Raw genomic sequence first — 16,774 nt, forward strand, 5'->3', positions numbered from 1 at the left:
TTATGAGGCTTTCTAGCTGTGTGAAAATCATTTTTAACGTCCAGACTTACCACAGCGCTGTATTCTCTATCCCCGCCATACCATCTCTTACCCTCAATTATTCCTAATTCTTATTTCCTCTACGTAATTGATAGGGTTTGCATCTTCCACCTCTTTGGGAAAGAGCTTTGTTTGAGGCAGATTTGGAATACCGTGAATCCGTGGAATATGTCAATCATGACTTTCATGGTCTTATTTGGTATTCCATTCGGGTCTGAAGCTTTCTGGGACTGAGTTTTATTACATGCCACGTGGAATTCTCGTTCGGCAATACCAGGGATGTCACCTATTGTCTGTTGAATACAGTAAGGCAATATGTTTTCAGATCTTTGAAGGAAACGAGTCCTAACCATTTTCCTAACTTTATTGGGCAAAGACTCCAACGAAGGTCGGTACTCCTCATATAGCATGGCGCGTTTAGAATGATCCGCAGGATTTTGTTTTGGAGACGTTGGGTAGAGGTGATGCACTTTTGGCTAGCGAATTCCAAAAATTGTATACCGTAAGTCCAAACCAGGTGAATCCAGGGAAATCGAAATCCAAAGACGAAATTCAAAGCCGTTTAAGGGGTTATATACAGTTAGAATTTTCAAAAAAATCATTTTTATTTTATTTTTTTTCTTAATCCACATATATATATAATACACACAGAAAATTCAATATCGTTCCGGTGAATATTTTCAAAGTAACACGTTTATTTGGAAAGGCATTTCAGAGTGCTTGAAAGTAAAGTAAATTGCTTTTAAAACTTTAAACGTCTTTTTCTCAAAATTGTGTTTTCAAAGTCGGTGACAAACAGTACTCGAAAACGGCTAAACCGATTAGTCTAAAATTTGGCTAAAAATCAAATTTTGGTCAAAAATTGATTTTTTTTTTCAAAAAAATTTATTTTGCTTATTTCTTCGATTAATTACTAGATTTAACATCACTTTAACGAAATCTGTTTGGTTTTTTAATTTCCGAGGATCCAGTCCAGAGACATAGTGGTCACCGCAAAACATCGTTTTTTGAGAAGAGCTCCCGGAGATCAGCTATAGCTCTTTTCCAAATGGATATTTTTACTAATGCAAAGTCTTAAAATACAGCTAAAAGATAACATAATATGTGTACAAATTTTTAGATCAATAAATTGAAAAGTTTTTTCAGAAAAAATTCTGGGAAATTAGCTTTTCTTCGGCCCAACTGAATATAACCCCTTAAGAACTACAACCCATGGACGGGACATCTTGCATTGAGTCGACTATGAGCACAAACTTTGAACACGTTTTCTAAAACAACAAAGTTTGGAATCGGAATGGTGCTGCCACATAAACATTGATTGATCGAATTAGCTCAAAATTGTGTTCCATATGAAGCTACGAGCACAGTTTTAAAGATTTCAGTACATGTAATTCAATCTTTTATGTTCCTGAAAGTTTGTATGATTAAAGTTTCACTATTGTAAACACCTTTGTTTTTATTTTACACTAAACAAAAAAGCTGCAGAAGTCAACAAATTCGAACTATTCTTTTGACGAGTTCGCGGTTGCTCCTGCTCGCTCATACATTTGAATAGCAAGGAAGTCCGCAGGACTTTTACACCTACGCGCTTGTGAGCAAGGCAATAATAATTCATAACGGCTGTGTGCAACAATATAAGGGAATCTATAAGGGATAAACTCGTAGACATATATGGACCCAAATGCTCAGAATGATGAGGTAAGTCGATCTCTGTCGCCCGTGTGTATGATAACACGAACATAAATTAAAAAGATTTCAATGAAGCTTGGTACACGTATTTCTCTATGCCTATTTTAATTATGTCTACGGCGTGCGTGACTACCAAAATAGTACTATTTGTATGACAGTTATAAGGTGGGGGGTTCGGACATTATTTTTGGAAGACTAATCCCGCGGTAATTGGCACAGATTACGGAATCGCCCTTCTTATGAATTGGGCAGAGCACACTTAAATTCCAATCGGCAGGCATGCTTTCATCCGACCATATTTTGCATAGAAGCTGATGCATGCACCTTACCAGCTCCTCGCCGCCATGTTTGAATAGCTCAGCCGGCAGTCCGTCGGCGCCCGTGGTTTTTTTGTTCTTTAGACGCGTTGTTCTCACCTCGTCATGGTCGGGTAGCGGAACGACAATTCCGTAATCAACGATTGGAGTATCGGGATTTTCACATTCTCTCTGACATGCGCAGCTATAAATATTTTACAGGTTCGAGAAGGTAATTTAAGATTGCTCTGGATGTCAGTCACCAGAACCTTCTGGAAGCCGCCGAACTTTCTGGTAGAATTTTCGGGCGTTGTTCCTATTGGCCAGCATCTCAAGCTCCTCGTACTCACGTATTTCGGCCTCTCGTTTCTTTTTTCAGATAATATGTTTCTTTTCCTTTCTTAGCTCTCGGTAGCGATCCCACATATCTCGCGTAGCGCCCGATCGCAGCGTGGCTCTATAGGCGGCATCCTTTCTTTCAGCGGCAGCATGACATTCCTCGTCGTACAAACTGTTTTTTCGGGCTCACCGGTATCCAATTTCTTCTTCGGCGGCGGTACGTAGGGAACGAGAAATGTTGCTCCATTGCTCGTGTATGCCGGTTTGTTGGGCAGTGGTCTCTGAGAGCAGGAGTGAGAGTCGAGTGGCGAATCTTCTGGCTGTCTGTTGTGATTGCAGCATTTCGATGTTGAACATTCTTTGCGTAGGTAGATGTACGTTTTTTGCTGCACAGAGACGGGTGCGCAGTTTGGCTGCAACAAGGTACTGATCCGAGTCGATGTTGGATCCTCGGATCGTACGTACATCTAATACACTAGAAGCGTGTCTTCCATCTATCACAACATGATCGATCTGGTTTCGCGTTTTTCGATCAGGAGACAGCCAAGTAGCTTGGTGGATCTTTTTATGCTGGAATCTGGTGCTACAGACTACCATGTTTCGGGCCCTGGCGAAGTCGATCAGCCTCTGTCCGTTACCGGATGTTTCGTTGTGCAGGCTGAATTTTCCGACTGTGGGACCAAAAATTCCCTCCTTGCCCACCCTGTCGTTGAAGTCGCCTAGCACGATTTTTATGTCGCGGCGGGGGCAGCGCTCATAGGAGTGTTCCAGGCGCTCATAGAAGGAATCTTTGATCGCATCGTCCTTCTCTTCCGTCGGGGCGTGGGCGAGATGTTAAAAAAATGGATTTTGACGCGGATTATTGTGAGACGCTCGTCCACCAGGGTGAACGACAGTACTTGGCGACGAAGTCTCTCTCCCACAACAAATCCAACACCGAATTTGCGCTCCTTTACATGGCAGCTGTAGTAGACGTTACAAGGTCCTATGGTTTTCTTGTCGTGCCCATCCATCGCAACTCTTGAATGTCAGTGATGTCAGCCTTTACTCTCATGAGAACATCAGCCAGCCGGGCAGAGGGCCCTTCCCCATTAAGGGACTGGTCATTCCAGATGAATTTCCTCAAATCGTAGTTCTAAGCTCGTTTGCAGGGGTCGTCATCAGTGTAAGAAGTTCTCATCCGAGGCTTTGTGTAGGTATATTTTCACTGGGGGGAATTTTTAAGTGGCGGGCCACAAACCCAGCTTCTACATATGGAATGGACTTCTACATATAGAATCATGAGGAAAAATTCCCTTCTGATAAAACTACGTTAAATCTTGGGTATGGGGATAAGGTTCCGACTTTTCTTAGCCAAAGTTACGAATTATGTAAACAATTAAATAATGCATGATATTATGTGAAGTATGTGCCATTGGAACCTGCAACTCTATCAGACAGTATACGGATTACTCTGACGAAAAATTCAAGTTTTTTGACTAGATCTATTTATTGCGCCAGTTTGAAGAAATGAATCGCTCTCCAATAAAGTCTGACTGCACTGATCGGAACAGATGGTAATTCGAAGGTGCAATATCTGTGGAATACGGCAGGTAGGGCGAGATTTCCCAATTCAGTCCCTCTAAATATTTCTGAACCGATTTAGCAACGTGTGACATGGCGTTGTCATGCTGCAGAATCAGTTTGTCAGGTCTACCATCCCACTCCTGGCACTTTTCTTTAAGAGTTCGATTTGAACGCATTAGCTGCAGTCGGTAACGATCGCCAGTGCTGGTTTTAGTTGGTTTAAGGAGTTTATAATAGATGACACTCATCTGATCCCACCAAATGCACAACATCATCTTTAAAGCATGAATAGTTTTTTTCGCTGTCGATGGACCGGGATCCAAAATTTTCGACGCTTAGGGTTATCATAATAGATCCATTTTTCATCGCCAAAAATGATGCGATGCAGAAAACCTTTTCTTTTCTACCGTTCAAGAAGCATCTCAAACGTCACCAAATGTCTCTCGATATCGTTCTCCTTCCATTGGTGTGGCAGGTACCTGCTTTCTGGACCATTCCCACCATGTGCAAACGTTTACCGACGGTTGATCTGTCAACATCCAACCTTTTAGACAAACAAGGGTTCGACATGCGTCTTTATCCAATAATTGTTGTAGTTGAGTATCCTCGATCTTTTTCGGTGACACTTTGGAAGCGTTGAAACCACTCTTTATAAGATGTATTTGATCGACCGTGGTGATCGCAACTATTGATCAATATACGACACGTTTCAGCTGCACTTTTCGTTAAAGCATACTAATAAAGCACGACTTCCCGCAAATGCTGTTTTTTCGGGACGAACGTAAACATTTTTGACGTCAGATAAAAAAGGATTTTTACATTTAAAACGAATGTCAACTATTGCGATCGAGACCACACATACACACCTCCAAATCAGCAATGTATTACAAGAGCGAACACAAAAATACTATCAGCAGCGACACCTCGTTTACGGGGGCGGAGTAGGGTCAGCATCAAAGGAAATTGTACGGCACATATTACTAAGTTTTGACTATTTATTTTTTAATTTCCAATTAATTTTATTAAAAAATATAGTTCATACCATTGTAAAAACCGTATAATGCAACTAAATTAATTATTGAATTTGTTGTTTTACTTTCTCATGTTCTTGTGACTTATTAATAGTGCAATATATTTTTTTTTTCTTTAGCACGCAAGCCCTATTTCTGGTAAATGTTTTCTTTGTGCGAATAAAATCCAAATAAATTAAATATTATCTGATATTTTTGATTAAATTAAATTAAATTTAGCAATGTATTTTATCAAAAAACTTACAATACAAAGTGTAAATACAAACTTGTCATTTAACTCTTTGTGGAATAAAATTTATGAATTGGGGTGAAATTTACCCCAGGGTGTCGTTTGCTTAAAAAAAGGTGTGTACCGAAGGTTAATATAATACATAAATCATGATAAGTCAGCCTTCATAGCTGAGTGGACTTAGGCGTGGTTACCATTTAATTAATTCTGGGATGGACGAGCACTTTTCCTCATACCAACATTTTGGCACCTCAAATGTGGAATGAAATTTTAGAAAGATATATTATTATCAACTTTAAAAACTTCCACGCCTGATCATATGTACACAAGCACATTCTGCAATATCATATCGAAAATTGTTGTTATTAAGTGATCGGTAAGCTTAAATAATGTTTCTTGGTTTGCACCCTGTTCTTGATTATATAAGTAGATTGGCTATTCTACAGCTCATTCGCTGATGTTGTTTTATTTTGAAAAAGGCTCTAAAACGGACCTGCAAATAGAGGCACGCAAAAGTTCAGCTAGCAAACACGCAAACTTTTGTATTTACATAAGTTTTTTTCTTTCGTCCTACTATAGCCGTTTCCATTTAGCAGTATTATGCTAGTTTTGTTGTTGATGTTACTGTTGCCACATTCTCCAGCAGGACATAGTTCCAAACCAAAGCAGACGGTAAAGTAAGTTTTTATACGCCTATTGGGTGATTAAGCATGCAAGACGCACCATCAGTGTTGTTGTGTGGAAAATGTAAAAAATAAACAAGGAGAAGAATGCATAGGTAATGAAAGGGAAAGCGCTAACAGTAAAGCCTGAAATGGTCACACCTACATACATAGATAACTGAGCAAACATGACATAGCAGAAAAATCACTAAAGTATTCAGATGCAGCGTAGCCGAACAAATCATTATCATAAGCAAAGAAGATATGCTACGCATGCCATCACATAAGCACGCATAAGCAGACATATTGCAGACATATACTCGTACATAGACAGATACATAAATGTGGAAACATGTTTCTGCTAGTGAAGCGAAACGTACACTTTGGACGCTTATCAAATTAACTGTGAAATTGAATAGAAGAGCATAAGATCTGCAGCAAGCATCGAACCATGGAAGTAGGGGTGGGATTATTTTCGAATAATATTCGAATAAACATTATTCGAATAAAACGAATAATACTATTCGTTTCAAATAATTCGAATAGTTCATTATTCGAATACCTTACTATTCGAATACCTCACTATTCGAATAGTTCATTATTCGAATACCTTACTATTCGAATACCTCACTATTCGAATAGTTTACTATTCGAATAGTTTACTATTCGAATACCTTACTATTCGAATACCTCACTATTCGAATACCTTACTATTCGAATACCTCACTATTCGAATACTTTACTATTCGAATACCTTACTATTCGAATACCTCACTATACATATATTCATTTATATCAGGGAGAAAATGCTTTTAAAAATATAAAAATTACATTGGCCCTTCTCATGGTGCTAATCAGTTTTTCTCGAATTTTGAACATTGTGATTTTTTGATTTGACCGCTTCATGTTTCAATTAGCTAATATGATAATATTTCTTTGGTATTGTTCTTGATAAAACATCGACAGGTATACATACTTATATGTATGTGCATAAAAACATCAGAGCGTTTCTAAAAAAATATTTGGTTTTCCCTCGTAACAATTCTTGTGCTTAGACGCCTTAATATTAGTATTAGGGTGGCCCGCACCGCACTTTTCAATTTCCCATATAAATTCTATGGAGAAATATGATTTCACATTTTCTATGTCCGCATCGGTTTTAACATTCTCGGTAACGGATCGAAATAATGGTTTTCTCTCAAACGATAAATATGGAGCCTTAAAATCTTCTTTTGCTTAATCTACAGATTTAGAAGTTATTCAAGGCCAATAATAGGATAGAATTATATATGTACTTATTTATGTACACATGCAGATTGCTTTGAAATTGGATTGATGCGCAAATGCATGTGTGTATGTATCTATGTATGTATGTAAATTCAAAAAATTACGCGATAGAAAAAATTAAATAAAAATATCACTTACTTTTTGTTGCTAATGTGTGTACAACAGATACATGACAACAACAACAGATACATACATGACATATGTATGTATATGTACATGTACCTACCCTGCTGAGTGGTCAATAGTAGGTAGATATTTCTTTGTATATTTAGTTATAAGACACTATTTGTGATAAATAATTATCATAGTAAATGGTTTTTGAAGTATTTATGTACGTATGCTTTTGCTAACGCTCTTCCTTTTAAAGTAAACAATTTTTTTTAATTCGATAATAAAATATATATTTTTTATTTCTCTTAAAAAGAAGTCTGAAATAGATTACGTATTTCAGTGTCACATGCAGTTTATTGCCTGAAATGTCCATATACATATATAATTCTCATCGCCAGTTACCTAAGCGTATGCATGGTCGTAGGACTGTCTGCACTCGTTTATCGGGCTTAGGTCAGTCAGTAGCAGGTAGAGTATATGGGTATATGTATGTACATATGTGCATATAATAGTACTGCGAAAAGCAAAAAACCTAAAAGAAAATAATTTCATGCCTCAAGCAAGAGGAGTCCGCTAATCTAAGTAAATATTTACCAAAATATGAAACAAAAACAAAGCGCCGACACAATAAAAAGTAGGTAGTATTTTCATTTAACACGTTCCCTGTACGCTTAGCCACATATGGTTCAGTAAACGTGCGCCTGATAAGCACTGATACGTTCCATGTGTTTCAGGAACGTACAGAAGCAAAAATGTCCCTCTACGCTCATGTACCATATGTGTTTCAGGTAGAAATACCCTGCATCCGTTTTTTTTTTTTGTTTAGTTATTATTATTACTAAAGCTATCCTATGACTACAAAAAAACAAATTTTTCAAAAAACCCTGTTGGACTTGACGGTCAATTTTGCATTTTTGTATTGGGACAGGGAACGTGTTAATATAAGCCTTTGCGTGGTTTTTGAATTTGCATACATAGGTACATGCACTTGTACAGAAACCGATTAGTAGTCCGCTTATCTAAGTAAATATTTACCAAAAATATTCGAATAGTGAAGTATTCAAATAGTAAGGTATTCGAATAATGAGGTATTCGAATAGTAAGGTATTCGAATAGTGAGGTATTCGAATAGTAAACTATTCGAATAGTAAACTATTCGAATAGTGAGGTATTCGAATAGTAAGGTATTCGAATAATGAACTATTCGAATAGCATTATTCGAATAAACGAATAAAAAATTCGAATAAATATTATTCGAATTACGAATACCTCTCGAATAAAAGATTTTATTATTCGAATAATTTTTATTCGAATAGTCCCACCCCTACATGGAAGCAGCAACAATAAAACTACTGATGCTGCAAATGTTGACGTTGATTTCTTTGCCGCAGTAGCTGTACTAGGTGTTTTCGAAGTAGATACATTTTTATCCTGGACTGTCTAGTAAAAAATTGTTTTTTGTTTTTTGCAAAGTAAGAACAAACTGCATACAAACAACTTTACAGCGCTGCGTATAAGTGCTTATATAGCAAAAACGATAGATTACTAGGATTGGCCTTCAGCTATAGTGAAAAACTAAATTGAGCGACTTCTGCTGCCACGCCACTTGGAACTTGGCAACACAATTCTGCCCACTCATTAAAAACGTATTTATGTACTCGTCCAACCAGACGTTGTTCAGACGGCAATAAAAGAACATTAGCGTAGGCTGTGTTGATTTTTTGTTGGTATATCACCACCAGTCTTAGATTTCTCAAATCGTTGTCATGATTCACCATAATACGGAGCAGAAAAGTGATGAATCGAAGGCGCCTATTATAAACATAATCAAAAATTGAACGAACTTTATCGGATGGAGTGAGGCCATCGGATGGCCTTTGTTACAATATTTTGTCAAGTTAAACAGAACCAACACTAAACTCGCATCAAAAGTGAAAAGATGAAAACACAATTTTTTCGATTAATTAATCGATACATATCAAAGTTTTAAATATTGTTTTACGAAGAAACTTTGTTTATATTTTTCACTGAGATCTGATTTCGTCGCCGGTCATAGCGGCTAAATGAAAAATAAATCTATTTACAAGGAATTGTGCAATTGCTTTGGCTGTGTCAATCTCAATCGATTCTCTACTTCTCTGTTCGCTATGTTTCGGATCAGCTCGCTTGACGAATAATTTACATGAGAAGTCAACACCAAAGTTATCAAGCAAAATTCGCCCCTAGCCTCATAAAATTGGTACAGCTCACTATTCTCAATGTTGCCAACTCTATTTTCTGATATTAGGCAAATTTCCTAAGACCGCGTTCATACAGGGAATTATCTTTTAGTGGCGCCCGCCTTACTTACCATTGTTTAGCTTTTAGTCTACAGTTAACAACAATATTAAGTAGAACGCAAACACGAAAAGGTACTGGCAGAGCACGAGCATCACAAATAACGAGTGCGAGTAAGTAATGTTTCCCTAACTAGTGTGGAAAATAACTGCCAACTTTTTTAGTGCTAATAACATATGTTTATTTATACCAGTTGCTTCATCTATTCGTCACTCGCTAATGTATGGCGAATCGAAAACGGCCACTATTACATCTCCACCTCCACTTGGCACATACGAGTACATGGTGAAAAGATTTGGAGAGGTGTGGCCAATACAGACCATTAGCTGGCCTTCAGCGATTTGAATGAATCAAATGATTTATTGACATAGAAGGCGGTTTGTTTACAACAGAGGTCGGCATGAACTGAGATTGGGTTGGTTATATACGAAAAAATCGACGCAACCACTGCTCATGTTATTTTTTCGCCGTCTGAACCAACACTAATTCAACGAGTGTAAGAATACATGTGACATGAGCAGGCGGAATTCCCTAAGACGTGGCAGCCAAAGTTACTCTCACAAGTGTGCTTCGTATGGTCAAACCTTACAATCTATCATCCTTTTGTGTTCAATGCTTTCGCTAAAAGTATATTAGAGTTATCTGAAATCTGTTCTGTAGCACGGAAGACAAGATATAATGCCATTAATCGCACTGAAAATTAAGGTAGAATCAAGTCGAAGCATGGAAGTGGCCCTAAACCAAAGATAATCGAACGTACGGAATTCTCAGATTTTAACCAGTATTCTTGCGAGATAACTCAAAGAAAAGTTTGTTGTTTTTTCTTACATAACTGCAATCCAGGTCGTATTGCATCATAAATGTTCTTCAAGATGTAAGAAACCATTGCTATCTACACAAAATATTAAAAAACCCTTTGCGTTTACTGCGATGCTAATATCTGATCCAATGAACTATTGGGATGGCGTCATACTTTGTGATGAGAATAAAATGATGTTATATTAAAACGACGAACCGACAAGAGTGTGGCGCAAAACATTAACAGCATTAGAAAGTCGTAACATCAAATTGACTGTCAAATTTGGAAAATTGTCTATTATGATATCGGGTTGCATCTGAAACATATGAGTAGGAGACTCTGAAGCAAAAGGAAAATAGGGTGCAGTTGTGCCTTCTATTTATATATAACCTGCCCAGAGTGCCTACAATGTTTGTTAGATGCCAAGGGTAACCATACTAAGAATTAATTGTGTCAGATGCAAGTTGCTATTTAAAACTTTACATATAACATCACTTGTCATTGTTTGTGAGAAAGGTTTTTTATACCTAGAAAATGCAGAGATATTTAGGCCAATTCTTGGTTTAATGGCTATGTCAATAAGCAAAATTGCCGTATTAAAGCTGAAGAGCAACCCGAGTCCTTTCAGGAATAGCCATTACATCTATATGCGGCCTATATTCTTCAAAGAGGAGCCTAGCGCCAATGTAACAATGAATGGCGAAATTGAAGCCTGTGATCTCCATTTGATTCCAACAAGACGGCACTACTTGCCATACAGCCCGTGAAATCATGGGTTTGCTGCGTCGTCGTTTCGGTGGATAAACTAGCTTCTATTGAGACATTGAAAGCCAACATTACTAAAGTTATTTACGAGTTACCGACCGAAGTCCTCCAACGAGTCATTCAAAGTTAGTGTGTACGGATGACCGAATTACGGCGCAGTTGCGGGCAACATTTGAAAGTTATTATCATTACAAAATAAATGCCCCAAATGGCTTTACACCAAAATAATAAAGACTGCCAAATTGATTAAAATTTTCGGCGTGTTATTTGAACTTATAATCCGATACATCTAAATTGATAACGCTTTATTTGAAACATTATTCCTTAATATTTAGAAGAATGTTTCTTTCGCATGCAGCTCGAGTTGGTAATTTTGTCACAGGTATAATTCTCATCTCCCTCGAACTATTATGATGTCTTCCAGCAAACGCTAGTTTAGCAGCTAGAATATTTATTAGGAAGCTCTTACAATTCATTGAATTGGAATTTCCGCAATATAGCTTTAGATTATGTTTATTCGCCGAGATAAACTACTAGCAATGGTTCATGGAGATTTAAAAAAAAACAGTTGAACCTTCAGTGAGCCGGAAATTGTGTTTGTGCAAAGCTAAAGATAAATGATGTAGATAAAAATCTGTTTAAAATAGATGGTTGTGCATTCACTCAGTACATGATTTTGGTCAACAAACTGAAAAATTCAGTTAAAGAGTTCGAAACTTAAATGTAAACTTGTTGAATTTCTTTAAATTTTTTATAAAGCGCAAAAATTGTTGTATATTCTTGGAAGAATGCACAGTACAAAAAAAAAAAACATAAACAAAAAAACAAGAAATTTCTTACTAGAAAAACATTGCAATCAGTTATGGTTGCCGCTGTACATATGCACTTTTCTCTGCGATTCATTGTGATTTGCTACTTTAAATTTCCCGCAATGTAATATTGGGATTTGTTTTATATGTGTATGAGCAAGTAAGCTGGATAATTCAATTTTTTTGTATTTTGTATTCTTCTTTACTTGCACATTTTATACACACTTTTGAGCTGTATTTGGAGCTGTTTTTATATACAGTCTGTGTCAGAAAAAAGGAACCGTGATTATTCTTGAAGTATAAAAGATATATATTTAAAAAATTTTTATATGAAAGTATGTACAAACTACGAGTCGCAATTACTCAATAAGCTGTGTAGTCTTCTTCGATGTCGAGTATAGCCTGGCATCTTCTTCATGCTTTGAACCAGCTTTTCTGTGTAGCTCGTCGACAAACAGGACTAGATTTTGCGAACTTTACGCACAAGTTGCTTCAAATCATGGATTCGCCTTCCGACAAGATGCGTTTTCATAGTTTCCCACACATTTTCAATGGGTGTGGCTCACACCTATTTGAGTCACAAAGAAGGGTCGTGCTTAAAAAGTTGGACCATCACTTTATTCTTCTTTGTTGTCGTCCCCCGCTTCAAGCCGCGCTCGAAAAAGTCATCAACATTTTTGTACACCTTATACCGCTGATTCCACATCACAACAAACTTTTTTGATTTTTTAATTACTTTTGCAGCCGCGTGTAATATAATTTCGGTCCTTTTGAATGCGTGCATAAAAATACCTCTAGAGGCGCTTCGCGTACTTCTCACTCGTTTTTGCTTGGTTGCGTTTACGGGAAAGTCTCGAACGACACTAACGTGAGTTAGCACTGGCATCGTAGCCCTTGAGTAGAACTATTACGCAGCAAAAAACAGAACGAAGTATATCTTGAAGTTACAAGAAAAAACCGGTTCTTTACTTCTGACATAAACTGTAAATTTATATTACCGTATGTCTGCCATAGAGAACTGCTGCCCGGAGCTTTAAATTTTATTCTCTGATCAGTCAGGTCAGCGGGACATATGTACATACTCGTACATACTGCGAATAAACAAAGCATTAAAAAAGTATTTCTGACGAATTCACGCCGCGGGGATCAGTCACAAATACTTTTTACTCACTCTTTGATATTAATATGGATGTCAATCGAAAGAGTAAATACCCAGATAATAAAAAATGCGTATTTTTTTTGCAGGACAAATATGATGGATATATCTTGTACATATACATAGTGATACATGTCTCAACTTCGTTATTTTTGCTGTTTTATAAAAACGTATAAAAAATAGTTGATAGTTGATGATCTATAAAAAATTCATTTGACCTGGTAAAAAGTGAACAAAATGGTGCTCTTTAAAACTATTTCTTGAAAATTTAATCCTTTCAAATTTAAGGGCCTTTTGAAAAATTTAATTGTTAAGAAAATTAGAAGTCGAGTGTGCTGAATTACTATACCTGCAAAATTAAAAATGCACAAAATATGTTGCTTCCAAGAAAACTAATAACCGGCTTTGTACTTTAAAATACGGTGGTTAGCCCTGGAAAACAAAAAACAAAAATTGATTTTCATCGCACTGTGTAATAAAAACTTTTAATCGGAGTTTTTACGACTTATTTACGAGTGATACCCATCATTTGATTGCCTTGCATATGACCTTTTCTGATTATGATAACTAGATATGGAATCAAGAGTTAGTAGTAAATACAAATGTGATTTTTTTTTCAATTTTTGCGATACCAAAATTTTCCGAATCACATTATTTTAATCCCGAGATTTCGCGATTATTTTTTATCGTCTAACTCGAAACAATTGCACTACGATATTATTACGGCAAGGCGAAAATTGCAAATGCATGGCGGCCGCCGTAGCAAAGTGGGTAGGTGTTTGGCTAACATTTGGTAGTGCCCGGGTTCTTATAACGGTCGCCCTTCAGTTATGGCTATGGCAAACTTCTGAGCGTATTTGTGCCATGAAAAATCTCCTCACGAAAAGCCAACAGTCATCTGGAGGTGGCGTAAAATTGTGGCAAAAAAACATGAAGACGCACACTACAAACAAGAGGAGGAACCCGATTGAATACCCAATAAAGGCGGTAAATACTAAATACACACTTGTTTTTCCTCTACAAACACAAGGTTAATTATACATATATATCCATACATATCGGCAGTGTAACTCAAATCGAAAAGAATAAACCCTGTTAGAGCATATTGCGACATATTTTGCGAAAAATTTATAATGTTAGATATCCAGAAAAAGTTACATAATTTTCATTTTTAAGGCATAATTGCGAGTTTTAAGCATACTTTTCTGAAAAATTTTATCGTGCATTTTTTCCCCATATTTATTAGAAAAATTTCTGATAGCTCATATTTTAAACAATCTGGCGAAGCTGCTTCTAATTCGAAGCTGAAATTATTATTATTTTTTTTTTGTTTTAATTTTTATGAATAACTTTTTTACTTTTACTAAAAAAAGTGTGTTTGAGTGATGTAAATCTTTACTTGAGTGATGTAAAATATTTACAATGCAATCACTGCTATGCGATTTTCCAAGCTCCCCACTCCTTTGTTAACGAGCGAAATTTGCCACGAAACTAAATATAATAATAATAATAATAATAAGAAAATATCGAACATACGAACAAAAGCAGCAATAACGGAATTTATTTTGACACATAATTTATAGCAAGGCAGAAATTCACTCGGGGGTTTGCCATTGTCTGCCGAGGAGCGACCGCTATTAGAAAAAACTTTCTATCGTTTTGCTGTTTCATGCACGGAGATTCGAACCTACACACTTTCGAGATGGTAGTCGCACATCAGCCCATTCGGCTACGGCGGCCGCTAATTTGTGTAATACCAGAAAAATAAGAGGTAGTTTTTGTATGAGTAATTCCATATCAAGTGAACCAAGTATATTGAAGATTGTCGCCGATTCTTCTAATTATTGGTTTGTTTAATAGGCTTTAGTAAAGAAAAGGTGTTAACTGAAGAACAAATTAATAGTTTTGAGATTTACTCAAGTTTAAAAATTTTGGCATAGAGTGTTCTGAAGTAAAATAATACCATGGGTTATTTTTTAATAAATACAAATTTTTGTTTGTTTTTAGATTTTTAAAATTAAACGTATCTATAGTAAAAAACTTATTTGATTTTTTTTTTCTTAAACAATTTCGATGATTTTTTTAAATGGCCTGACCGTTTTCACCCATATATGAATATAACTCGAAATGTTAAAGCGATCCCATTATGAACGTGCAGCGATTCTTCTCCCAAATATTTTTTTATATAAGTACTTTATTCGCAGTAATAAAGTTTTCTCTTCATAAAAATATTAAGCAAAAGCGAAGATGTTCTTTCAGTTCAAAAAACTCTAAACTATCATCTTATGCACTGAACTAATCCACAAATTATTAGACAATTCCTGAAATGCTTACAGTTTGCCTCTTATTAAACTCAAACCTTCAAATAAAGCGAGCAAAGTAGAATCAAAATATGTCAATCACATAAGCACACGCATATTATAATCTCACGCCAATGACATACATGCATACTCTCATAAACACAAATAAATGTTGGCATATTTTTCAACTTACCCTATCACCTTTTTCGCCAGTCATTCCGGGGTCCCCGCGTTCACCTTTCTGGCCCGGTTGGCCACGTTCGCCAGGTGTGCCGCCATCACCTTTATCACCAGGTGGCCCCTTGGGTCCAGGCGAGGAGCTACGCATCGGACGCATTGAATTGCCCATTAAAGATTCCTGTATAGTTTTGTTGGTTTGTTTGTAAGTGTGAGCAGGATACGTGTGCCGGTGTGTAGGTGTGTGTTTGGGAAAGTAGAATAATAAGAAAAATATGTTAGTACAATTTGCTAGACAACAGGTGCACGAATTAGTATAGTAAAATAAAGTTTGTGGTATAGGTCGTTTTAACCTATTGTACATACATACGTACGCATACACTAAAATACATACATATCAGCATCGTACTACCAATGCTTTGAGGTTTTCCTTGCTATAATAATCTCTACCATCCTCGGCTTTACCGGTTTTACCGGCTTTTGCTTTACTACCTATTTACCTATTTGCAATGTTTTATGTTTTATCCCTGTGGTCTTTGTTGCTGTTATTAGTAAATTTTGATTCTCAAAGAGGCTTTATTTTTTTCTTTTTGTTTTTGTTCGTTCGAAGAAACTCTTCGGTGCTATACGATAAGCACGTTTTGATTAATGATGCCGCATTCACAAGAAAATCTCTCTTTACTATTTCAGCAAGTTTTTGCTGCCGTTGTTATTATCACTTTAGCAACCTTTCAGAGCTAAAGCATATAGCCCTTGTTTTAAAATTCGTTTGCCTCCAACCGAGCAAACTATGCCAATAAACCTTTTTATCCATACAAGTACACATAAGCAGCGATACGCCGACTCGAGTATCACAACTCTGGCAGACCCCTGCAGGGAAAAATATCTGTTGTGAACTAGAATACTACCAGTTTACTTTTTATCACAAGCATTTCGTGTTCTTTCTTTTTTATGTCCTATTTTAAATGACCTATGAAATGTCAATTGTTCTGCCACGCCACAGCAAAATAATAGCTAAGTACCTGTAAGTAGGTAGGCAGTTAGATGGTAGGAGTATCACAGGTACACTACAAGTAGCACTAGAGTGCTGTTTGGATACCATAATGTAGATCACTACCTGCGAGAATTTCTAAAACTTAATTTAAGAAAAACCACCTACAGCCATTCAGTGCTGTTGATGTA

At 36.6% G+C, this 16,774-nt stretch overlaps 1 protein-coding gene across 1 annotated transcript in view; it reads right to left on the reverse strand.

Moving 5' to 3' along the window:
• The window catches only part of LOC129241509 (collagen alpha-1(XV) chain-like), a 227,317-nt gene extending 211,552 nt beyond the window's left edge, over nucleotides 1–15,765 (reverse strand). Inside the window, exon 1 of the mRNA XM_054877885.1 lies at nucleotides 15,609–15,765. Within this exon, the coding sequence (XP_054733860.1) occupies nucleotides 15,609–15,764 (156 nt within the window). The 5' untranslated portion in view covers nucleotide 15,765. The remainder of the gene's footprint in view (nucleotides 1–15,608) is intronic.
• Between the last annotated feature and the right edge of the window lie 1,009 nt (nucleotides 15,766–16,774).

Source organism: Anastrepha obliqua, chromosome 3 (assembly GCF_027943255.1).
Source record: "Anastrepha obliqua isolate idAnaObli1 chromosome 3, idAnaObli1_1.0, whole genome shotgun sequence".
Classification (NCBI taxonomy): Eukaryota; Metazoa; Arthropoda; class Insecta; order Diptera; family Tephritidae; genus Anastrepha; species Anastrepha obliqua.